Here is a 25,193-nt window from a genome sequence, read left to right on the forward strand (position 1 = left end):
AGTGGACTCTGGAGCGGCCCGAACTGCCGTAAATCAGCCTCTTCAGTTGCCAGTAGCAGATTCCCTTACTGTGGTGGGAGCCACAGGCAGGGACAACAAGTGCCCAGTGTATGCCCCAGCGGAATGCGCTTTGGGAAACAGGACTATATCCCACAAGCTGGTATACCTCCCTGAGTGTCCAACACCTCTGCTGGGACGGGATCTGCTTTGTCGCCTCGGTGCCACCCTGCATTTTACTGAGGACGAAATAACCCTTACCTTACCCCCTGAGAATGCATGGATCATGACCCTTGCAGTTGAGCCCTCAGCCATGCAAGCCCCAGAATGGAGCCCGTGGGAAGACCAGGTGTACCCCCTCGTGTGGGTATCAGGGATTCCAGGAAAGGCCACCCACCAGATCCCCATTACTATTCAGCTCATACCAGGGAAAGGCCCAGTGCAAGTAAAACAGTATCCAATCAAGAGGGAAGCCAGAGAAGGTTTACAGGAAACTATAGATCGATTCCTAATGTATGGTATTCTCCGGGAATGTCAGTCAGCCTGGAACACTCCCATTCTACCCGCACAGAAGCCTGATGGCACGTATCGGCTGGTACAGGACCTAAGGGCAGTCAATGAACGGGTTAAGACTCTGCACCCTCTTGTCCCTAACCCGTATACCTTATTGGCTTCTGTAGGGGGACAGTATACCCATTTTTCAGTCCTTGATCTGAAAGATGCTTTCTTTACCATCCCAGTTGCCACCCCGTCACAGGAGATCTTCTCCTTCGAGTGGGAGGACCAAAACAGGGTTAAAAAGCAACTTTGCTGGACAGTGTTGGCCCAGGGATTTAAAAACTCCCCCACCCTCTTTGGCCAGGCTCTGGCCAGGGACCTAGAGGAGTGGGATAATGAGGAGGCCCTCCTTCTGCAGTATGTAAATGATTTGTTAATTGCCACTGTGGGCCAAATCCCCTGCCTTAAAGCCACTGTAAGCCTCCTGAATTTTATTGGACTCCGGGGATATCGGGTAGCACGGAGTAAGGCTCAAATTGCCCTCCCAGAGGTACGGTACCTCGGGTTTCACATACGGCAAGCGGAGCGTCAGCTTTCAAGCGAAAGAAAGGAAGCTATCTGTCAAGTTCCTACCCCAAGTAACCGTAAGCGGCTCAGGGCATTTCTGGGTATGGCAGGCTTTTGCAGGATATGGATCCCAGAGTTTGGACTGTGGGCTAAACCCCTGTACGACTGTGTAAAAGGAGCTGATCATGACCCCTTCTATTGGACCCCAGAGGTTGACAGGGCATTTAAAATCCTGAAAAGAAAACTGATGGAAGCCCCGGCTCTGGGCCTGCCGGATCTCTCTAAGCCGTTTCAGTTGTATGTACATGAACGAAGGGGGGTGGCCCTAGGAGTGCTTACACAGCTGTTAGGAGCATGGAGACGTCCCGTGGCTTATTTTTCTAAGCAATTGGATCAGGTCGCAAAGGGTTGGCCGGCATGTTTACGGGCGGTCGCAGCTACTGCCCTAGTGCTTGAGGAAGCCGAGAAGCTAACATTGGGAGGGATTATGCAAATCTATACTCCCCATATGGTCCGAGCCTTATTGGATGCAAAGGGAGGGCTTTGGCTCACCCAGGCTCGGATTGCTCGGTACCAGGCTAAGCTGTTAGAGAACTCTGAAGTCACCCTACAGCCTTGCTCCTCCCTTAACCCAGCCACTCTCTTACCAGAAACAGAGGAACAGAAACATGACTGTTTAGAGATCATAGATGTCCAGTACTCCAGCCGTCCGGATTTAAAGGATGTACCCCTCCCAAATGCAGATTATGAGTGGTACACTGATGGTAGCAGTACTGTAATAAATGGGCAAAGAAGGGCGGGTTATGCTGTTGTGACCCTCCATGACACTGTGGAAGCTGAAGGTTTGCCTGCTGGGACCTCTGCCCAGCTGGCTGAACTAATAGCCCTGACCCGTGCACTTGAACTGTCAAAAGGAAAGCGGGTCAACATTTTTACTGATTCAAAGTATGCTTTTGGTGTGCTGCATGCTCATGCTGGCCTATGGAAGCAAAGGGGAATGCTGACAGCCCAAGGCTCCCCAGTCAAGTACGGGCCCCAAATCCTCTGGCTCCTAGAAGCCGTACAACTTCCCTCGGAAGTGGCGGTGGTACACTGTAAAGCCCATCAAAGGGAGGATCAAGATGTGGCCAGAGGTAGTGCCTGGGCAGATAGAGAGGCTAAGCATGCTGCCACCCTGCCATCCCCTCAGACTGAGAACGCCCATATGCATGCCCTTATCCCATCAGTAGGGGAGCTTCCAACCCCTCAGTACTCTGGGGAGGAGAGACAGCTAACTGACAAACTCGGTCTCCGGGAAAAGGAGGGATGGCTCCATTCCCCAGAAGGGAAGGTCCTCTTACCAAAGGGCCTAATCCGGCCAGTGCTGCAGAAACTACATCAAACCACTCATGCTGGCAGGGAAGCACTTATCCACCTAATAGGAAAATACTTTATCACTTCCGGACTCCGACCCCTGGCTGCCCAGGTACAAGCGGACTGCTTAGTCTGCCAAAAGAATAACCCCCGACCGGGACATCCTGTGCCACCAGCTACCCTAGAACCCACTCCAGGCCCTGGACAAGTGTGGCAAATAGACTTTACTGAGTTTCCCCGGACCCAAGGGTTCAAATATCTCCTTGTTATAGTGGATCGGTTCAGCGGATGGCCAGAAGCCTTCCCATGCCGTAACTGCACTGCCAGAACAGTGGCCCTCAAGTTTGTTAAGGAGATCATTCCTTGCTTTGGACTCCCCCGTGGATGGAATCTGACAACGGGACACACTTCACGTCAAAAATCATTCAAAGCATCTCACATGCCTTACAGATCCCCTGGAAACTCCATACGCCCTGGAGACCGCAAGCCTGTGGTGTAGTGGAGCGTACCAATCAGACCCTTAAACGGCATCTCTCAAACGTGTGCCAAGAAGCCTCACTGCGATGGCCTGATGCTTTGCCCCTCGTCCTACTGCGTATCTGCGTTCTCCCAAAGGGTAGATTAGGGCTCAGTCCCTTTGAAATTATGTTTGGAAGGGCATGGCCTATGAATGGCACCCCGGTTCTGTCAGGGGAATGGGAGTTGGGTAATGGTTTTTTGTCACAGTATATGTGTTCCCTGTCTGCTGTTATTTTGTTTCTTCACAGGTATACCAAGGATTCCCAGCCTCTCCTCTTGGACACTCCCATCCACTCCTTACAGCCCAGTGACTCTGTGCTTGTTCGCACCTGGAAAGACGAGCCTCTCCAGGAAAAGTGGAAAGGACCCTATACCGTCCTGCTGATCTCCCATACAGCGGCAAAGATGGAGGGACACGAGAACTGGATCCATCACTCTCGTCTGAAGGCAGTACCCGCCCCCTCGTCAGCAGAACAGTGGACCGTCCAACCTGCTGACTCCTCATCTAGTGACGATCTCGGGTTAAAGCTACTGTTTAAAAAGACACAAATAGCGGGCACCTTAATGCTAAAATGGGCCCACCCAAGTACTGGAGACCCTGGCTTGGGAAGACTCTGGTGATAATTATTTGGGTAACATTGTTATTCTCTGTATTGGTATTTCCAAACTGTGCATATCGGGAGCATAACTCCTTTGTTTCGCTTGCGCACCATGTTGCTAATTTAACAAATCAGACTGATTGCTGGGTATGTGCTCCAACTCCACGGTCCCCCAAAACGGGAATGCCCCTTGACATGCTGCCCTTGACCCTAGCAGAATTAGCCACCACCAAAGAGCAGGAAAGAACGGACTCGCCGTTCTGGAATAAGACCTCTTTACAGCAGGCCACCTATCAGGACCAGGAGTATTCAGTTGCAGTACTCACTGAGGGAGTGTTATGTTTTACCCGAAACCAATCTGATCACTATGGGTGCCCTGTGGGAAAAAGCTCCTGTGTTATTACACAGTGGGCTGATGGGTATTGGGTAAAGACCAAAAGGGGAGGCCAACAGTGTGGGTGTAATGGTTCCTCCCCTTTTAGGGAAACTCTTACAAATAATCTTACCTCAAAAGAGGGGTTTGGAAATGTAACTTGCCGTCCAGTTAACATCTCCAACGTAGCCAGCCAATGGTGGGTTTGTAGTGGTCCCTATGGCGAGTGTAATTTGAACTGCACAATTAGAAACGCCCCCACTTGTACCGAATCAGGAGGATGGGATGCCCCCTTAGGGGCATATGAACTGTTTGGAAAAGCAGCCTTAGCCTCTTCTGGCCCTGAACTCTGTGAATCTATGATGTTCTGTAAAATGGCAGCTCTTTGCTAGTATGAGAGGGGACCATTGCCCCCCGGAATCTCACCTTTCACTCTTCTTTCTTTAGAAAACCTGCGATCTGAACTGGAGAAATAGAGAGGTAAGTTCCTGGGACAAGTTCTCTGAAATAACAGTAGGAATAACCCAGTTAATGCAACAAGATGAAACCTCACCTCTTTCTTCCTTTTCTCTTCCAGAGATTCTGTGCGCTGAGCTGGAGAACGAGAGAGGTACATGTCTGGGCTCTCCGGAGGCTTGAACAATTTTCTCTCACTGTACATAGTCAGACAGACTTTGGCTTTTGTCTCTGCACTATCTGTTAGGAGAGGCTCTGGGAATCAAACGGACAGGGAGCTCTGACTAATCATAGAGTGGGGTAACTGCTCCATAGATAAAGTTGCTACTCAGTTTCCATCATAAGCCTGATTTTAGCCCCCTCCTTTAAAATCTGCACACAGGGGAATGTCCATATCCAAAACTGGTGGGTCTGCCTGGGCCCATGTACCTTTTTGCTACTGAATTTAAAGGAATGGTGGGGGGGATTCTGATGCCCTGGAAACAGGGGCTGTCAAGGTTCCTTCCCCACTCTGAACTCTAGGGTACAGATGTGGGGACCTGCATGAAAACCTCCTAAGCTTACTTTTACCAGCTTAGGTTAAAACTTCTCCAAGGTACAAATTAATTTTACCCTTTGCCCTTGGATTTCCACTGCCACCACCAAACTTTATCTGGGTTTACTGGGAAATGTAGTTTGGACACATCTTTCCCCCCCAAATCCTCCCAACCCTTGCACCCCACTTCCTGGGGAAGGTTTGGTAAAATTCTCACCAATTTGCATAGGTGACCACAGACCCAAACCCTTGGATCTTAGAACAATGAAAAAGCATTCAGTTTTCTTACAAGAAGACTTTTAATAGACGTAAAGGAATCACCTCTGTAAAATCAGGATGGTAGATACCTTACAGGGTAATTAGACTGAAAACATAGAGAATCCCTCTAGGCAGAACCTTAAGTTACAAAAAAGACACACAGACAAGAATAGTCATTCTATTCAGCACAACTCTTTTCTCAGCCATTTAAAGAAATCATAATCTAACACATACCTAGCTAGATTACTTACTAAAAGTTCTAAGACTCCATTCCTGTTCTGTCCCCGGCAAAAGCAGCATACAGACAGACACAGACCCTTTGTTTTTCTCCCTCCTCCCAGCTTTTGAAAGTATCTTGTCTCCTCATTGGTCATTTTGGTCAGGTGCCAGCGAGGTTACCTTTAGCTTCTTAATCCTTTACAGGTGAGAGGATTTTTCCTCTGGCCAGGAGGGATTTTAAAGGGGTTTACCCTTCCCTTTATATTTATGACAGGGGCTCAGCACAGTCCCAAAGTCTCCTAGCACTCTCTGACACTTTGAGGCACAAACTCAGTGAGAAGGAGCCTGCTAATGTTGCTGGGCCCATGAGCTGAGATCCAGCGTCGAGGGCCAAGGGTTAGCTCGTTAAACCCTCACTTCCATGTTATCAGGGCCTAGCCCCTCGCCAAGCTGCCTGGCACATGGGGAGTGTGGACACTACACCACAGGTGAGCCCAGCTAGGGCAGGACCATGGGAGCTCAGTGAGGGTCAGATGCCAAGAAATGGGGTGTGATCCATGGAGAGCTCTATGAGGATGGAGCTCAGGCCAGGAGACCTGGGCGGAAAGAGGGCAACAGAGAGCACAGTAGAGAGGGCAAAGTGGTCCTTTACAGGCACATTCCCTAACCCAGGAGCTGTTGTAGAACTGACTGCATACCCACGTCTCTCTGTTTGCAGAGAAATCCCTGGCTGAACTTGGTAAGTGCCATGTGTCCCCTTTCCCCCACCCCATATGACATTGTGTCCTATGCCGGCAGTCCGTGCTCCGGGGAGTGCTCACCTCTTGGTGTGTTTGATTTCAGGCTGGAGTAAAGTCAGCAAAAATGCAGGTAAGTGAAGCTGGTATTTTAATGTCAGACCCCCTGCACCACTCTGCTGCCCAGCAGATGCACACATGCCAGAAGTCACAGGGAAAGAGCAGTATGGTCAATGAAAATGCCAGATTCGTCCCCAGTTTACTTGCATGAAACCAATGTTCATGCTTAACTATGGAGTTATGAGTGCTCCAGTGTAACTGCAATAGCTCAGAGTGCTCCTAAGGCCGGGAACATACCTGCTGTCAGTTCAGGGGGGTAGGTGCTCGCAGAAGTTGGTAATTATGGTTCAGAGTTGGGGTTTTACTGGACACACATGGTGAATTCTCATGTGTTGTGTTGTGATGTTAATTTTTGACTTCATGAACAAGAAGGGTTCTAGGAAACTGTAAATTACCTTAACTGGCTGCAGGTAATTGTCTTATTGCTTTCTGGATTCTGGTGAAATCTCTGTTTTTACGGAGTTGTCAATCAGTAGCCCTTTGGCCAATTCAGTTTAAATTTGGTAGAAAAATTCTACCTCAGACCCAGACCAAATCTACCAAATTTGAGTCTGATACAACTCTATGGGTATTAGAATAGAGGGCTCCCACTCAGGTGTAGATTGGAAACTCAGTTGCTGTCTTAGCTGTGGAGACGTGGTAGCAGCCCCACAGCACAGATTTTGTGGTAGGTGACTACTGAGTTCTTTTAATGGTTGAAATGATGTCCGTGTGTGTAACACCTGAGCTCATTCCTTATTGGGGCCTCTGTAGAGGTTACAGACAGGCCCAATGGGAGCTAGAGGCATCTCCAGCTCTTCCAGGGGAACTATTTGCCCCTATTGCCTGGGAGGAGAGCTGCAGTGAAATGCAGAGAAGCAGGTCCCCGAGAGGTAGAGGCTGGAAATCAGACAGTGTCCTAGCCAAGACAGAGCTGGGCTCTGCCCCTGATGCTCCGTTCCTCTCTGCAGCTATGGTGATTCTGGATCCAGACACGGCTCATCCCAGCCTCGTGGTCTCTGAGAATCGGCGATCTGTGAAATGGAGGGGCCTGCTGCAGGACATTCCTGACAACCCCGAGAGATTTGACTGTGAAACCTGCGTGCTGGGCTCAGAAGGGTTTGCCTCGGGGAGACACTACTGGGAGGTAGACATTGGGGGTGGGAGGACCTGGGCTGTGGGGGTGGCCAGAGAGTCTGTCAAGAGGAAGGGCTGGATCAAGTTTTCTCCTGAGGAGAGGATCTGGGCCGTGGATCAGTGTGGGAGCCATTACCGGGCTTGCACTTGCCCAGATACGCTCCTGCCCCTGACTGGGAGCCCCGGGAAGATCGGAGTGTATCTAGACTATGAGCGGGGCCTGGTGTCATTTTATCATCCTGGTATAGAGGCCCCATTCTACACTTTCACCACCTCTTTCACTGGGCAGCTCCCAGCTTCTGGGTCTACTCCCCAATCACGCTGTGTCCCTGAGATATGGCATGGGGGGAGATAGCACCTCTCACTGAGGCCCAGCCCCGCCCATGTGAGTCTGGCTGTTCATTGCACTGAGCTCACACGGGGTGGCTCCAAAACCCACTTTGCTTTTCAGTGTTAATGGGGCTAGTAACTCCTGAGGATGTGGCAGCTTCTGGCTGAAGGCATGTGCAACATACCAGCAGCACACTAAAGATGTGCAGTGTATTGATACCAAATGCGTCATTACTTCTTTTCTTTGTATATGCATAGCTCTAATGCAATTGGTCTGACAGTAAGGATTGCTCATTGGATGAGTATTTACGCTAATCAGTACATGAACACTAGAACTGGCTGGAAAATACATTTTAACATTAAATAAAAATATCAAAGAGGTGTTTGTTTTGTTGTTTTTCTGAAATGAACAAATTTTTCATTTTTCAAAATTTTGCATTATCTATTTTTTATTCTCAAAAGTTGGGATTTTACAAAATGAATATTTTCACTTTTGAAAATGCTACCATGTGATTAAGCTGAGAGCTCAAAATTGGCAAAGCAGAAAGAATCGTGATATTATGGTGATGAGTAAGAAGCAACATAGAATAGAACCCAAAAAACAATACATAATAAGATTCCCTCCCTCCCCAAATAAAAGGTTAAGTTGCAAATTTTGTAATAATGAAAAAATCTCAAGAAAATCCAAACATTTTCACACAAAAAATCTGTTTTTCAAGACTGGCCAAATTTCCTCAAAATACTTTTCGAATTAAAACTTTTGTTCAGCTCTAATTAACACCTGTAATTGCATATATCAATGAATGTTACCTGGTTCTTAGTACTGTAATTTCTGAACTGACCATCATAGATAAATGGAAGTCAGGTCACAAGGAGTAAGAACATGTGTCAAACCATGTCCTGAAATATCACATTGTCCACAATGGATAAAAGGCTCCAAGAAAGCTGATTCCTAACCAGTAACCATGTTCTGTGACAATATTGGTGAAAGAAACGGAGTCAGAGGAATGGAGGGAGCTCCGGTTCTCTGGATGAGTGTTGATCATGGGGTTCACAGCATCCAGCAAGGCTTAACCTAAACCCAAAATGACAGGTATGACCTACACCAGCTAAATTTAGAGTTTTAGGCCAGAAGGGACCAAGAGATCATCCAGTCAGACCTCCTCTATATCACAGGGTAGCAACTCATCCAGCACCTGCACACCAAGGCCAACACCTAAAATTAGACCAAACTATTGCAGCCCACAGGAGACTAGACTCTTACATGCCACAGCCACAGAGCCCCACTCAGCCTGCGTGGAACAAAGCATAGGGGCAAAAACTAGATCAGACTCATCATACTTCCCCTGAGGGGGTGCTAGCCTCTGCCACCATGAAACACCTCTGTGGTCTGGTGTCTAAACAGGATCTCCTTAAATCACAACAGTCATGTTCTCCTATTTTCTGCTGCAGGATTAATGGAAAGCAATTCTTTCCTGTGTTAGCCACAGGATCTGGAATGTATTAAAGACAATTTTTTATTTCAGAAGCTGGTGAAAGCTACTAGGGGAGAGGCTGTTCTAGATCTGATTTTGACAAATAGGGAAAAACTGGTTGAGAATTTGAAAGTGGAAGGCAGGTCGGGGGAAAGTGATCATGAAATGAGAGAGTTCATGATTCTAAGGAATGGTAGGAGGGAGACCAGCAAAATAAAGACAATGGGTTTCAAGAAGGCAGACTTTAGCAAACTCAGGGAGTTGGTAGGTAAGATCCCATGGGAAGCAAGTCTAAAAGGAAAAACAACTGAAGACAGTTGACAGTTTTTCAAAGAGACATTATTAAAGGCACAAGAGCAAACTATTCCATTGCATAGGAAAGATGGGAAGAATGGCAAGAGACCACCCTGGCTTAACCAGGAGATCTTGAATGATCTAAAAATCAAGAAAAAGAGTCCTACAAAAAGTGGAAACTAGGTCAAATTACAAAGGATGAATATAAACAAATAACACAAGTATGTAGGGACAAAATTAGAAAGGCCAAGGCACAAAACGAGATCAAACTAGGTAGAGACATAAAGGGTAACAAGAAAACATTCTACAAATACATTAGAAGTAAGAGGAAGACCAAGGACAGGGTAGATCTGTTACTCAATGGGGTGGGGTGGGGGGAATAATAATCAAAAGTGTTGAAATGGCAGAGGTGCTTAATGACTTCTTTCTTTATTTCAGTTTTCACCAAGAAGGTTGGTGGTCATTAGATGTCTAACATAGTAAATACCAGTGAAAATGAGGTAGGATCAAAAGAGGCTAAAATGGGAGGGGAGAGTTAAAAATTATTTAAACAAATTAGATGTCTTCAAGTCACCAGGGCTTATGAAATACATCCTAGAATACTCAAGGAGCTGACTGAGGACATTTCTGAGCCATTAGCTATTATCTTTGAAAAGTCATGGAAGTCAGGACAGATTCCAGAAGACTGGAAAAAGGCAAATACAGTGCCAATCTATAAAAAGGGAAATAAGGGCAACCCAGGGAATTACAGACCAGTCAGCTTAACTTTTGTACCCAGAAATATAATGGAGCAAATAATGAAACAATCATTTTGCAAACATCTAGAAGATAATAAGGTGATAAGTAACCGTAAGCATGGAATTGTCAAGAACAAATTGTGTCAAACCAATCTGATAGCTTGCTTTGACAGCGTAAGAAGCCCGGTGGATAGGAGCGAAGCAGTAGATGTGGTATATCTTGACTTTAGTAAAGCTTTTGATACTGTCTCACATGACCTTCTCATAAACAAACTAGGGAAATGCAACCTAGATAGATGGAGCAACTATAAAGTAGGCGCAAAACTAGTTGGAAAACCATTCCCAGAGAGTAATTATCAGTGGTTCACAGTCATGCTGGAAGGACATAACAAGTGGGGTCCTGCAGGGATCAGTTTTGGGTCTGGTTCTGTTCAATATCTTCATCAATTATTTAGATAATGGCTTAGAGAGTACGCATAAAGTTTGCAGATGATACCAAGCTGGGAGGGGTTGCACATGCTTTGGAGGACAGGATTAAAATTTAAAATGATCTTGACTAACTGGAGAAATGCTCTGAAGTAAATAGGATGATATTCAATAAGAACAAATGCAAAGTACTCCTCTTAGGAAGAAACAATGAGTTGCATGCATACAAAATAAGAAATGACTTCCTAGGAAAGAGTACTGTGGAAAAGGATCTGGGGTCATAGTGGACCACAAGCTAAATATGAGTCAACAGTGTAATGCTGTTGCAAAAAAAAGCAACAATCATTCTGAGATATGTTAGCAGAAGTGTCGCAAACAAGACACAAGAAGTAATTCTTCCGCTCTACACTGCACTGATTAGGCCTCAACTGGGGTATTGTGTCCAGTTCTGGGCACCACATTTCAGGAAGTATTTGGACAAATTGGACAGAGTTCAGAGAAGAGCGACAAAAATGATTAAAGGTCTAGAAAACATGACCTATGAGGGAAGATTAAAAGAACTGGGTTTGCTTAGTCTGGAAAAGAGAAGATTTGGGAGGGGGAAGGAACTTGATAACAGTTTTCAAGTGCATAAAAGGTTGTTACAAGGAGGAGGGAGAAAAATTGTTCTTAACCTCTGAAGCTAGCACAAGAAGCAATGGGCTTAAATTGCAGCAGGGGAGGTTTAGGTTGGACATTAGGAAAAACTTCTTAACTGTGAGGGTGGTTAAGCAGTGGAATAAATTGCCTATGGAGATTGTGGAAACTCCATCATTGGAGATTTTTAAGAGCAGGTTAGACAAACACCTGTCAGGGATGTTCTAGATTGTGCTTGGTCCTGCCATGTGTGCCCAGGACTGAACTAGATGACCTCTCGAGGTCCCTTACAGTCCTATGATTCTATGATCTCCTGTTTTAATTTGATGATTTAATGAGTCAATGACCCAAACCAACATCATTATTTGTTAATCCACCGACCAACAGAATCAGTCTCAGTTGTGACTTGGATTTGATCATTGTTTTCACAGATTCACAGATTCCAAGGCCAGAAGGGATCATTGTGATCATCTAGTCTGACCTCCTGTGTAACACAGGCCAGAGACCTGCCCTACAATAATTCCTGTTTGAACTAGGGCAGTTTTTTTTTTTTAAATCATCCACTCTTGATTTAAAAATTGTCAGTGATGGAAAATCCACCATGACCCTGGGTAAATGGTTCCAATAGTTAATTACCTTCACTGTTAAGCATGTATGCCTTATTTGTATTGCTTTTGTCTTAATTAGTTTAATGAAGTTACAGTAATTTTAGCCTTAGAACTAAAAATTTAAGCCTAAGAACTGTTTGATAATTCTTTTTAATAAAACCCATAAAACCTGCACAGAACTGGTTTATTCTTTCAAATTGCAACACGGATCCAGAATCAGGAGGAATCCAGCAAATTAGTTGAGTTACCTGAGCGTCACTTGGCCCTCTCCTTAAATTAGAGCTTTTTCCCTTCACGGTGTTTATATAAAACCCTGTCTCTCTTGTTCTTCTTTGTTCCTACTGTTTAACAATACTCTGCAGAAGAGGCTGTGTGGTTGCTCTGTATTCACTGCTGGTCGCAGCTGCAGAATGGAAGAACAGCAGGGTGCTAAACCCAGTCAGACACAGAGTAAGCACAGTAGATACACAGGCTGCTCTAATCCAAGGCCTGGTCGGAGACTGGGACACTTGCAAGAGTCTGTCCAGGGGAGGTAAAGGTAGGGTTACCATACGTCCAGGTAGATATGCCTCTTTTTTGCTCCTCTGCCCTCTGTCCCAGACAGTGCAGCTCAGAAGGAGCCGCACCTGGTCCGCTTTCCATTTGGTTCCCCCCTGCATCTGCAGCTGATTGGTTCCTCAGAGCTGCCGGATCCCCACCCCACCCAGGCTACGGCTCTCAACCCTGGGGAGGGGGAGAGGCCCGCTGGGAGGCACTGACAGATGATGCTGTGTGCTGGGTCTGTGCCAGCTGCCATGCCACTGTGACGAGGAGTGACACTGCCCCCTCCTCAGGAATGAGGCCCTAGGTATCCCCTACAGCACCCCTAAATTCCCCCTCCAGTACACACACAGACACTCCAGCACCTCCGAGTACCCACAGACCTCTTCTGCAACTCCAAACTGCATCTTCTCCTCCAGCAGTGTCTTCTTTTGGGGAGTCTGACACATGGAAACACAGGTACAAGGCCTGTCATGTACCCCTGGGAGATGGCAGATTCCAGGGCTGCTACCAGCAGGTCAGGCTCCAGTACTAGAGCTGGCCTGGCTACAGAGCCTCCGGCTCAGAGAGACACCACAGATGCGCCTGCCACAAGATCCTTTCATGCTCCGCCCGGCATGGCGGAGGTTAGCTTATATAAGGTCTGTTACACACAGCACCACCTAGTGGCTGAACTGTATAGTACACTTTACCATGCCATTACAAGCCCGGACACTGGAAGGGTTCACTCGGAGAGCCCAGAGAGGGGCCAGAGGTGCAGGTCACCCTGTAACCAGGACAGGTTCCCTCCCAGATCTGCCCCTTTACCATGGCCATGTGCTCTAATACCACCTGGCCACAAGCAGCCCCTACCCCCAGGACTGTGCAGCCTCTCCTGGGCGCCAGTCCAGTGCAGCCACTCCAACCCATCTCCAAGTACAGCTGGACAAACTCTGGAGGATGTGTGTGTGTGAGTGTGTGTAATTCCCACCCTTGTATTCCTCCCCATGGTGAATGCTGTGGAAATGGTAAAGGTTGGACAGCTTTGGTCAAGCCTTTGCATGTTATTATCAGTCCATTACTGGTAGTATTTGTTTACAGCACAGCCGTGCCTAGAGGCCCCTGTCAGGATCGGGGCCCTGCGGTGCTAGGAGCTCTACAGACAAAGAGCACAGACAGGTCCCTGCCCCCGGAGCGCTCGGTCTGACCAGAGAGCTGTATCCCGCAGCGGGAATGTTCTGTACTATTTACATGACCCCTATATGTTGCATTGATACCAGTGGGAGACAGAGGACTGTTTGCGCTCAGGGCAAGCTAAGAGACATGGGTATGAATGTTACCTAGCTGAGACTAAATGGGTCATTGGGAAAAGACTGACTGAGGCAAGCCCCAGTGTGAAGACAATGGCAAAGCCCATCACCAAGACATTGTTGCCTAGCAACCAATGACCCAGAGGAGATGGATTTCCCCACTTCACAACAGGGAAGCTGAGCAACATCCCCCAGCTCGAGAACAATGATGGGAAAGGTGTGAGGTGGGGGATCAAAGCTCGTTGCTGGAAGGAGTCGGGCTTTCCCCTGGAGTCTGACCAAGAAGGTCAAACTGAGAGACAGACAGAACTTGAGCAATGGGGTTCACTACGGCTTGGCTGGGCTCTGGGCTAGCCAGAAAGGACTTGAACTGTGCTTTAACCTTCAGTTCTCTGTGCCAATCTAAGGACGTCCTATGCTGAGTCCAGTTGATTAATAGACCCGACTGTTTTGACAACATGATGTGAGTGTCACTGCAAATGCTTGCTGAGGTGCATTAATCCCTGAGGAGCGGACAAGTCTCTACCAGGACGTAGTCTATCACAGTAGGACTTGCTGAACAGAAATCCCGCTGTGACCCAGCAGTGCTAAAGGTCCAATCGAAGGAGGCAGTGAAGCGGTGTTGCTTACCCTACAGGACGAGTGGGCCCCCTGGAGGGTCTGGTAGACTGACGGGGTTCCTCCTAGAGCCTGTTCCAAAGCTGGGGGTGCAGAACTGATCCCGTGGATCCATGACAGTTGGTAGCAGAGGTGGGATGCTGAATGCACCAGTAGTATTTTGCAATAAGTGACTTGCAGCAGTAAAACAAGGGTAGTCAAAGGAAGCAACAAGAAAATGGCATATAACCTAGGCCCTTGTTCGGCGCTGGTTAGGCCACCTCCCTAGGAAGAGCATGACAAACCCTGTCCAGGGAGAGGGCTAAGCCTTCTGGAGACAGATGAAAGGACCAAGAAACAGGTTCCAGACCCAGGTGGGTTTTCCAGTGAGGCCTGAGAGCAACAGAGGCGGCAGCAGGATGCCCCCAAGAGCCAGTTCCCCGTCCAGCAGGGTGCCCTCATGATTCAGGTCCCTTTGATAGATTAGAAAAGGCGGGAGCTGCAGCTGAAGGCGAAGGAGCTGGCAGAGCATGAGGAGAAGCAGGAAAAGCATGAACTACAGCTAGAGAAGTGGAGGGGCAAGAGGACCCACAGAGGGGAAAGTGGGGAAAGACCCTGGGATGCCAAGTCCACAGGGAGCCTAGATCCTAAATGGTTGCTCCAGATAAGGAGGGGGGTTATGGATGCCTACCTCATAGCCTTTGAGAAGGCATGTGATTTGAACCTGGTTGATCCTGCAGACAACTCCGCAGTCTCAAGTCTCAAGTCCCTTCCTTGGCCCTAAAGGTACAGAGGCATTCAGCCGAATGGATGGAGTTGATAGTGGTGGCTATGAACGGTTCAAAAAGGCTTTACTGCTTAAGTATGACTTGGCACCTGGGGTTATAGGAAAAGGTCTTAGGGTGTGCAGAAGACCCCGGGTGTGACATATATAGAAGCCACCATTCTGAGGGGAGAGTATCTCCACAAATGAGGTAAGGGTGCAGGTCTCACTACCCTGGAGGATTTGTATAATCGGGCTGGTTTGGAACAACTCTATGAGCACTGTCCCCACTAGCTTAAAAGATGGTTAGTGGACAAGAAGCCTCAGGCTCTGCGTAGTGCAGGCGGGTTGGCAGAAGAGTTTTTGGACAGTCGCTCTGGGTATCGAGAGAGACTCAAAGGGGACTGGGGAAAGGGAACCGATGGGGGCACCCCAGAAGTGGGACTCAGATAAACCCAAAGTGGGGGGAGCGGCTGATGCGGGGAGACCTCATGCAAGGGCTCTCAGAGACCTGACATGTAATGTCTGCAGAAAACCAGGGCATAAGTGGGCGAAATGCTCAACGGGTTAACTCGGTGAGAGCCCAGCCAGAGGGAATGCCACCTCCTTGTGCCTCTGGGGCTGACAGGCAGCCTGTAGCTCAACCTCAGAGCGTGAACTACGTGACTGAACATTTGGAGGAAAGCAGACTCCCAGCCAACTCCTCGGGACAGTGACGGAGGGGCTCCCAGGCAAGGCACCGGTATACATGTGCTATTGTACTCTCTTGGCCTCACACACACACCTGACCTCTCGTGGGAGCTGAAGGGGTGGATAATGGGAAGACATTCGGGGTGGAAAGATTCTGGGACAGAGAGACCCCTTGTCACACCCTGTGTGGTGCAACCGCATCAAGGGCTGGCCTGAAGAGCTGTGTAACATGCTTCTTGGGGCCGAGGGGAACTCTCGTGTCAGGACTCCACCCCTGCAGCTCCGGGCTGAGCGCTGCACAGGTCTCTAGGAACCTACACTTCAACCTCCCCACGTCCGGTTCCCACAGCCGTTCCTCCCAGCTCTGCAGCACTCTCCTGCCCCACCAGCCCATGCTAGTCGGCCAAGCCCAGACGTGGCACTCCACCCAGGGAAGCCACTCCAGGAAAATGTCATGCAGAGGTAACTGCCAATTTCCTCCTCCTCCTCCAGCCATACATCCAGGGCATCACTGGGGGTGTCTCCCAACCCGTCCAAAGCTGTCTGGCTGTGTGACTGCCATGACACGTGGAGCAGCCTGTTTGTATCAATGATTGTGGGGATCGCACCACTCAGTGGTGTTTCCTTCATGCTGCCTGGCAGCTACCTAAGTTCCCTCTAAGCCGCGCGGCTGTGCAGCAGGCTATCAAGGCCGTGCAGACGGGGAGAGGTGCCTCTCCCTTAGCCCTGGGCTGCTGCACAGAGAGAGGGCTGGGGGGACTCCTCACTCCCCGCTGCAGCCTGTACCCCTCATCCCTGGCTCCACCCCAGAGGCTGCACCCCTAGCAGGAGCCCTCAATCCCCGCACCCCAACCCTCTGCCCCAGTCCTGAGCCCCCTCCTGCACCCCAAACCCCTCAGCCCTGATCCCACCCCAGAGCCCACACCCCCAGCTGGAGCCCTCTCCCCCAACACTCCAACCCTCTGCCCCAGTCCTGAGACCCCTCCTGCACCCCAAACCCCTCAGCCCCAACCCCACCCCAGAGCCCACACCCCCAGCACTCCAACATTCTGCCCCAGTCCTGAGCCCCCTCCTTATGTGGGCTGCATCCACACAACACAAATACTACCTGAATGCCCTGAGGATGTCACATGAGCCACAGCTGTGTGCTGATTGGGCTGCAAGTGGCCCACGGGTTCAGAACCACTGAGCTAAACCTTCTAGATCTAGGAATGCATGATACCTGCAGAGAATAAACAGCAGAGCCCTGCTAGACTCCGTAATTTAAAAGAAACACGTCAAGAGACTTCCCTGAAGGTCCCATCTCACCCCATGAAGGCCCATTCTCACATTCGTCTCCTCTGCAGATGAATGAATCTGAGAAACTCAGACCCATGTTATTCCTCCTCCTTCACAGCAGGAAAGTCACAAATAAACCGTCATCCCAAGGCCAAGCTCAGGACATTGCATTTCAAACCTCATGGAGACCATTACTGCTCCCGAATGTATCCATTTTATTAAATAATGTGCTATCAAGTAGAAATGAAAAGTTGGACCCTACCCCTATGCTGGATAGACAAACTGGAGGATTGGGCCAAAAGAAATCTGATGAGCTTCAACAAGGACAAGTGCAGAGTCCTGCACTTAGGACGGAAGAATCCCATGCACCGCTACGGACTAGGGAACGAGTGGCTCGGCAGCAGTTCTGCAGAAAAGGACCTGGGGTTACAGTGGATGAGAAGCTCGACATGAAGGCTAACGGCATATTGGGCTGCATTAGTGGGAGCATTGCCAGCAGATCAAGGGAAATGATTCTTCCCCTCTCTTCAGTACTGGTGGGGCCACACCTGGAGTACTGTGTCCAGTTTTGGGGACCCCACTACAGAAAGGATGTGGACAAATTGGAGAGAGTCCAACGGAGGGCAATGAAAATGATTAGGGGGCTGGAACACATGACTTATGAGGAGAGGCTGAGGGAACTGGGGTTATTTAGTCTGCAGAAGAGAAGAGTGAGGGGGGATTTGAGAGCAGCCTTCAGCGACCTGAAGAGGATGGAGCTTGGCTGTTCTCAGTGGTGGCGGATGACAGAACAAGGAGCAATGGTCTCCAGTTGCAGTGGGGGAGGTCGAGGTTGGATGTTAGGAAACACTTTTTCACTAGGAGGGTGGTGAAGCACTGGGATGGGTTCCCTTGGGAGGTGGTGGAATCTCCTTCCTTCGAGGTGTTTAAGGCCTGGCTTGACCAAGCCCTGGCTGGGATGATTTAGTTGGGCTTGGTCCTGCTTCGAGCAGGGGGTTGGAGTCTAAGTTCCCTCTCAGCCGCGCGCTCGCACACCAGCGATGAAGGGCCACGCAGCAGGGGCCTGGAGAGGAGACGGGTAGATGGGAGAGGAGCCAGCTGGGGATGAAGGGCTGCCACAGGCCTCTCTCCTGGCCCCGGAGCTCACTGCTGCCAGTACCCGGCAAGGGAGAGGCCCCTTCCCCCCGGAGCACCATGCTGCTGGTGGGGAGAGGGCTTGGGGGAGTCCTCTGGCCCGAGTCCCCGCGCAGCCTCTTTGGGCCCAGGACTATTCGATTTTGTGGGTCCCAGGCTCCAGGCTGTGGTGAAAAATACAGGGTTCAGAGTGCAGGAGGGGCTGCAGGTTGAGGCAGGGGGGTGGGTGCAGAAGGTGGTGAGGGGGCTGACTGGGGGTGCGGGCTCTGGGGCAGGGCTCAGGATCAGGGGTTTGGAACGTGGGAGGGAGCTCAGGGCAGGAGGTTGGGGTGGGGGGTGGGGGTCTGGGAGGGAATTAGGGTGCGGGAGGGGGCTCAGGGGAGGAGGTTGGGGTGGGGGTATGGGGTTTGAAAGGGAGTTAGGGCGCGGGAGGGGGCTCAGGGCAGGAGGTTGGCGGGGGGATCTGGGAGAGAGTTAGGGTGCAGGAGGGGGCTCAGGGCAGGAGGTTGGGGTGGGGGTGGGGGTCTGGGAGGGAGTTAGGGTGCAGGAGGGGGCTCAGAGCAGGAGGTTGGGGTGGGGGTCTGGGAGAGAGTTAGGGTGCAGGAGGGGGCTCAGGGCAGGAGGTTGGGGTGGGGGTCTGGGAGAGAGTTAGGGTGCAGGAGGGGGCTCAGGGCAGGAGGTTGGGGTGGGGGTCTGGGAGGGAGTTAGGGTGCGGGAGGGGGCTCAGGGCAGGAGGTTGGGGTGGGGGTGGGGGTCTGGGAGGGAGTTAGGGTGCAGGAAGGGGCTCAGGGCAGGAGGTTGGGGTGGAGGTGGGGTCTGGGAGGGAGTTAGGGTGCAGGAGGGGGCTCAGGGCAGGAGGTTGGGGTGGGGGTCTGGGAGAGAGTTAGGTGCAGGAGGGGGCTCAGGGCAGGAGGTTGGGGTAGGGGTGGGGGTCTGGGAGGGAGTTAGGGTGTGGGAGGTGGCTCAGGGCAGGAGGTTGGGGTGGGGGTGGGGGTCTGGGAGAGAGTTAGGGTGCGGGAGGGGGCTCAGGGCAGGAGGTTGGGGTTGGGGTGGGGCTCTGGGAGAGAGTTAGGGTGCGGGAGGGGGCTCAGGGCAGGAGGTTGGGGTGGGGGTCTGGGAGGCAGTTACGGTGCGGGAGGGGGCTCAGGGCAGGAGGTTTGGGTGGGGGTGGGGGTCTGGGAGGGAGTTAGGGTGCGGGAGGGGGCTCAGGGCAGGAGGTTGGGGTGGAGGTGTGGGGTCTGGGAGGGAGTTAGGCTGCGAGAGGGGGCTCAGGGCAGGAGGTTGGGGTGGGGGTGGGGGTCTGGGAGGGAGTTAGGGTGCAGGAGGGGGCTCAGGGCAGGAGGTTGGGGTGGAGGTGTGGGGTCTGGGAGGGAGTTAGGCTGCGGGAGGGGGCTCAGGGCAGGAGGTTGGGGTGGAGGTGGGGGTCTGGGAGAGAGTTAGGGTGCAGGAGGGGGCTCAGGGCTGGGGCTTGAGCTGCGGGGTGCTTGCCTGGGGCAGCTCCCATTTGGTGGCGCACTGGGGTTGAGGCAGGCTCCTTGCCTGCCCTGGCCCTGCGCTGCTGCTCCCGGAGTGACCCTGCAGCTGCCGACACGGCACGGACGTCCCTGGCTGCGGCCCCGGGGGCAAGGTTGCTCCTTGCGCTGCCCTGCGTTTGCCTGCAGGCAATGCCCCCACAGATCCCATTGGCTGCGGTTCCCAGCCAATGGGAGCTGCGGGGGTGGAGCCTGCAGGCGAGGGCAGTGGACGGGCGGAGCTTGCAGACACTCAGCTCCAGCTCCAGCCCAGCACGGTGGGGGAGGGACAGCAGTGCACGAAGCTGCCTCCCTGCTCCCCGCTAGGAAGGGCCAGACGCAGGGACGTTAGGGGCCGCAGCCCAGGGTCCCGGGCTAAGGGGGCCCCACCAAAAGATCTCCACTTCTGGCAGCCTGGAGATCTTTTTGCGTAGTCCCCCTTAGCCCAGGGCTGCAGCCCCTAAAGCCCCTACATTAATCCTGCCCTGTCTGTACCCCAAACTGCTCATCCCCAGCCCCACCCCAGAGCCCGCAGGCCCCACACCTCCCAGCCACTGGGTCTCATGATTTATAAAATTGCTATATGCAAAAATCCAAATATTGAAAATTAATTCCCGGGTCCTGCAGACACTTAGACACAGAACTTTACTCACGGAAACAGCCCCGTGGTTCGAAGTTCAGTGAGCATTTGCCGCATCAGGGACTCCGTGTATTTTCATTAAGAACTTGTCATGTGGTGGCATAAAATCTGTCACTTCAACAGTAAAACAATTTTGTTTTAACAATAAAAAGTTATTTAAACTCTCAGTAATTTACAATAGCAATTTTTATACAGGCCAAAGTTTGCAAAAAGTGGAGCCCAAAATTAGGCTCTTCCGCCTGCCTAAGGGAGGGGTTGTCAAGCATGCTCAGGGCACAAGTCCTATTGACTTCAACCTGCAAAACCTGATGGTTGAAGCATTTCAGCTCTTTACTTGTGGAAGTACAGTGTCCTGGCCAGAAATCCTCTCGCTCTTCCACGTCGCTTTTCACTAGTAGATCTCAAAGCTCTTGACCAAGGAGGCACAGAGCACAGGCTTCTTGATTTTCAATTCTGCGTCTGTATAGTCTCATACTAGGGGATATTAATGAGGCCTTGGGCTTGTCTTTTTCAGCACAGATGAGCATTTTAAGTGTGAAGCTTCTTAGTAGAAAAATATCGACATAAAATCCAAAATCTTATTAACACTTAGGAAACTAAAAAAACAAACAAGTAGAAAACATCCACTTTGACAATTTAAGACCATAAAATGGAAGAGAAGAACTAGCAATATGTAGATAAGAAATTTGATTTAAATTTTCATAAAAACCCTATATGTAAATGTCATAATTTAAATAAAAACTTTAGTTGTGATTTTTAGCCACCCTAAGAAGGGGAGCTCCCAAAGGGTGCTGATGAAAATGTGGACAGGTAGGAGAAACACCAAAACAAAACCAAGACCTGTTGTTTGAAAACACAAGAACATAAGAATGTAAGAATGGCCATACTGGATCAGATCAAAGGTCCATCCAGCCCAGCATCCTGTCTACCGACAGTGGCCAATGCCAGGTGCCCCAGAGGGAGTGAACCTAACAGGTAATGATCAAGTGATCTCTCTCCTGCCATCCATCTCCACCCTCTGACAAACAGAGGCCAGGGACACCATTCCTTACCCATCCTGACTAATAGCCATTAATGGACTTAACCTCCATGAATTTATCCAGTTCTTTTTTAAACCCTGTTATAGTCCTAACCTTCACAACCTCCTCAGGCAAGGAGTTCCACAGGTTGACTGTGTGCTGAGTGAAGAACTTCCTTTTATTTGTTTTAAACCTGCTGCCCATTAATTTCATTTGGTGGCCCCTAGTTCTTATATTATGGGAACAAGAAAATAACTTTTCCTTATTTGCTTTCTCCACACCACTCATGATTTTATAGAGCTCTATCATATCCCCCCTTAGTCTCCTCTTTTCCAAGCCAAAAAGTCCTAGCCTCTTTAATCTCTCCTCATATGGGACACATTCCAAACTCCTAATCATTTTAGTTGTCCTTTTCTGAACCTTTTCTAATGCCAGTATATCTTTATTAAGATGAGGGGTCCACACCTGTACGCAGTATTCAAGATGTGGGCATACCATGGATTTATATAAGGGCAATAAGATATTCTCCGTCTTATTCTCTATCCCTTTTTTAATGATTCCTAACATCCCGTTTGCTTTTTTGACTGCCGCTGCACACTGCGTGGACGTCTTCAGAGAACTATCCACGATGACTCCAAGATCTTTCTCCTGATTAGTTGTAGCTAAATTAGCCCCCCTTCATATTGTATGTATAGTTGGGGTTATTTTTTTCAATGTGCATTACTTTACATTTATCCACATTACATTTTATTTGCCATTTTGTTGCCCAATCACTTAGTTTTGTGAGATCTTTTTGAAGTTCTTCACAGTCTGCTTTGGTCTTAACTATCTTGAGCAGTTTAGTATCACCTGCAAACTTTGCCACCTCATTGTTTACCCCTTTCTCCAGATCATTTATGAACAAGTTGAATAGGATTGGTCCTAGGACTGACCACTGGTTACCCCTCTCCATTCTGGAAATTTACCATTTATTCCTACCCTTTGTTCCCTGTCTTTTAACCAGTTCTCAATCCATGAAAGGATCTTCCCTCTTATGCCATGACAACTTAATTTATGTAAGAGCCTTTGGTGAGGCTTCAGAGTGATAGCCGTGTTAGTTTGTTTCAGCAGAAAGAACGAGGAGTACTTGTGGCACCTTAGAGACGAACAAATTTATTTGAGCATAAGCTTTCATGGGCTAAAACCCACTTCATCAGATGCATGCAGTGGAAAATATAGTAGGAAGATATATAGATATATATATACATAGAGAACATGAGAAAATGGGGGTTGCCATTCTAACTCTTAACAAGACCAATCGATTAAGGTATCACAACAAAAGGGTTTTTTTCTTCTGCTGCTAATAGCCCAGTTAATTGATTGGTCTCGTTAAGAGCTGGTATGGCAACCCCCATTTTCTCATATTCTCTCTATACATATATATATCTTCCTTCTATATTTTCCACTCCATGCATCTGATGAAGTGGGCTTTAGCCCATGAAAGTTTATGCTCAGATAAATTGGTTAGTTTCTAAGGTGCCACAAGTCCTCCTCATTATCTTTTCCTGACTGATTGTGCTGGGGGCTCTGCCTGGCTCCAGCGCTCCGGTCCCTCAGCTACCAAGGCCACCTGGGAACCCTGATCGATTCCAGCTTCAAGAAGTGCTGAGATCCATCTCTCTCTTTCTGTGCCTCTGTCTCTCTCTAGGTATAGCCTCCTGACCCTGCCTTATGTGATCAGTTATCGTTTGCTAGCCCTAACTTTTGTAATCAAATTGAAGTTAGATTTAATCTTGGAACGGTTTTGTTTGGCTCCCCTTGTAAGGTTACTACCTGGAAATAAATAACTTTCATGGTTAAGCTGATTGCTCTCCCCCTTACCCCCCACCCCATGGGTGTTTTTGGCTTCTCCATTCACTCTGCAGCAACACTTCTTGTCCCGAAGCTAAAGATCCCTGCAGCCCCCAAAATCCTGTGGGATTTGCTCATCAAGTGGGTTACTAGCAGAATGGTTGTGGGGTGAAGGTGGGGATATGGAGGTGCTGAACCTGGGGCATAGGAGGGTGGCAGATTAAGGTGTTGCTCAGCCCAGCCCCGTAAGACCAAGGACATATGAGGCTAACAGCTTTAAATTGCTGTTCAATCCAGCCGACTGATTCCAGGGACACATAAGGGGTCAGCTTGTGAGTGCTGATTACCCAGTCCTCTCAGACATGCTATGTTCATGTGTGTGTGTGTGTGTGTTCATCAGATTTGGGGGCTGAAAGACCCCAGCCCTGGGAACCGAGGTCCTGCAGGGTAGCTCCATTGGGAAGGAACTTGCAGAAGGAAGGAGTAGCGCTCCATAGGAAAACACCTGTGACACAAGCAGTACATTGACAGAATTGCAGAATCTCCCCCCCCCACCAGAAGAGTAACCCTAACAAATGGGCGTACCCCAAGGTAAAGGGCAAATCTGGTAACAGCTCATTTTGGGCTTCTTTTGAGGGGGGATTGACATAATACTTGGGACAAGTAACCTGCTATAGCCAAAAACACTTTAGCCCTGTGCGCCCTTCCAGACAAGTCTTATGTCCCAAATACTTTGGGTCTTCCAGGATAAGTCCCTGAATAATCAAGGATCTTGACCAAAAAGGTCGTCACGTCTAAAAAGGAAGAAAGATTGTCGTTGTGTAGACCATGAAACAAGCCCTGCAACTTTTGGACACGTATCCCGAAAGTCCACAGGGTGCACATCAAGGAAAGTTCAAAGCGAGAAGGGCGTTCTTTTTGGGGAGACTAACCCCCATTGCGCTGACCAGGAGAAGGGGGAAGTGGGAGCCTGCAGCGCCATCTAGCGGCCAAAAGAGAAATCACTGGCTTCTGGACCTGTGTGCACCATTCGTTCGGTTCACATGCAAAGCTGTAATAAATATAAAGGGAAGGGTAAACCCCTTTAAAATCCCTCCTGGCCAGAGGAAAAATCCTCTCACCTGTAAAGGGTTAAGAAGCTAAAGGTAACCTCGCTGGCACCTGACCAAAATGACCAATGAGGAGACAAGATACTTTCAAAAGCTGGGAGGAGGGAGAGAAACAAAGCGTCAGTGTCTGTCTGTATGCTGTTTTTGCCGGAGATAGACCAGGAATGGAGTCTTAGAACTTTAGTAAGTAATCTAGCTAGGTATGTGTTAGATTATGATTTCTTTAAATGGCTGAGAAAAGAACTGTGCTGAATAGAATGACTATTCCTGTCTGTGTGTCTTTTTTGTAACTTAAGGTTTTGCCTAGAGGGATTCTCTATGTTTTGAATCTAATTACCCTGTAAGGTATCTACCATCCTGATTTTACAGAGGGTATTTCTTTACTTCTATTAAAAGTCTTCTTGTAAGAAAACTCAATGCTTTTTCATTGTTCTCAGAGCCAAGGGTTTGGGTCTGTGGTCACCTATGCAAATTGGTGAGGATTTTTACCAAACCTTTCCCAGGATGTGGGGTGCAAGGGTTGAGAGGATTTTGGGAGGAAAGACGTGTCCAAACTACGTTTTCCAGTAAACCCAGTTAGAGTTTGGTGGTGGCAGTGGAGATCCAGGGACAAGGGATAAAATTAATTTGTACCTTGGGGAAGTTTTAATCTAAGCTGGTGAAAGTAAGCGTAGGAGGTTTTCATGCAGGTCCCCACATCTGTACCCTAGAGTTCAGAGTGGGGGAGGAACCTTGACAAAAGCTGTGTAATGCCAGGTTGGGAAAATGGGGTTCTGCTGCACGACATCATCCTCTGGAATGACTGAACCCAATAGGACACCTCCTACGATACACTACTACGAGTGACACTCTCAAACAGGTCCCCACAGCTCCCCAGCCTCCCCCCACCAGGAGGCAGGTGTGAGAGGGTTGTTCTCGAACTGACAGAGGGAGAAACGAA

General features: G+C 49.3%; 1 protein-coding gene and 1 long non-coding RNA gene across 4 annotated transcripts in view; one reads left to right on the forward strand and one right to left on the reverse strand.

Moving 5' to 3' along the window:
• LOC122465615 lies at positions 1-17,402 on the reverse strand. Its single transcript, XR_006290592.1, has 3 exons — positions 17,390-17,402; positions 3,309-3,315; positions 1-128 (listed from the first exon to the last, which is right to left on the reverse strand). It is a non-coding gene; the product is annotated as an uncharacterized LOC122465615 (long non-coding RNA).
• Positions 4,351-25,193, forward strand: part of LOC119566014 (butyrophilin subfamily 2 member A2-like) — a 27,811-nt gene continuing 6,968 nt past the window's right edge. Inside the window, exons 1-6 of one of the 3 annotated variants that reach the window (XR_006290553.1) lie at positions 4,351-4,386; positions 4,484-4,516; positions 6,093-6,113; positions 6,218-6,244; positions 7,182-7,357; positions 24,550-24,598. Coding sequence is in view for 1 of the 3 variants with exons in the window: in XM_043545709.1 (XP_043401644.1) it covers positions 5,796-5,862; positions 6,093-6,113; positions 6,218-6,244; positions 7,182-7,702 (636 nt within the window). In the remaining 2 variants the exon portion in view is untranslated. Of the gene's footprint in view, positions 4,387-4,483; positions 4,517-5,539; positions 5,863-6,092; positions 6,114-6,217; positions 6,245-7,181; positions 8,061-24,549; positions 24,599-25,193 lie in introns of those variants that run through there. The other 2 variants (XR_006290552.1, XM_043545709.1) reach the window with 2 other exon arrangements.

This window comes from Chelonia mydas, chromosome 4 (assembly GCF_015237465.2).
Source record: "Chelonia mydas isolate rCheMyd1 chromosome 4, rCheMyd1.pri.v2, whole genome shotgun sequence".
Classification (NCBI taxonomy): domain Eukaryota; kingdom Metazoa; phylum Chordata; order Testudines; family Cheloniidae; genus Chelonia; species Chelonia mydas.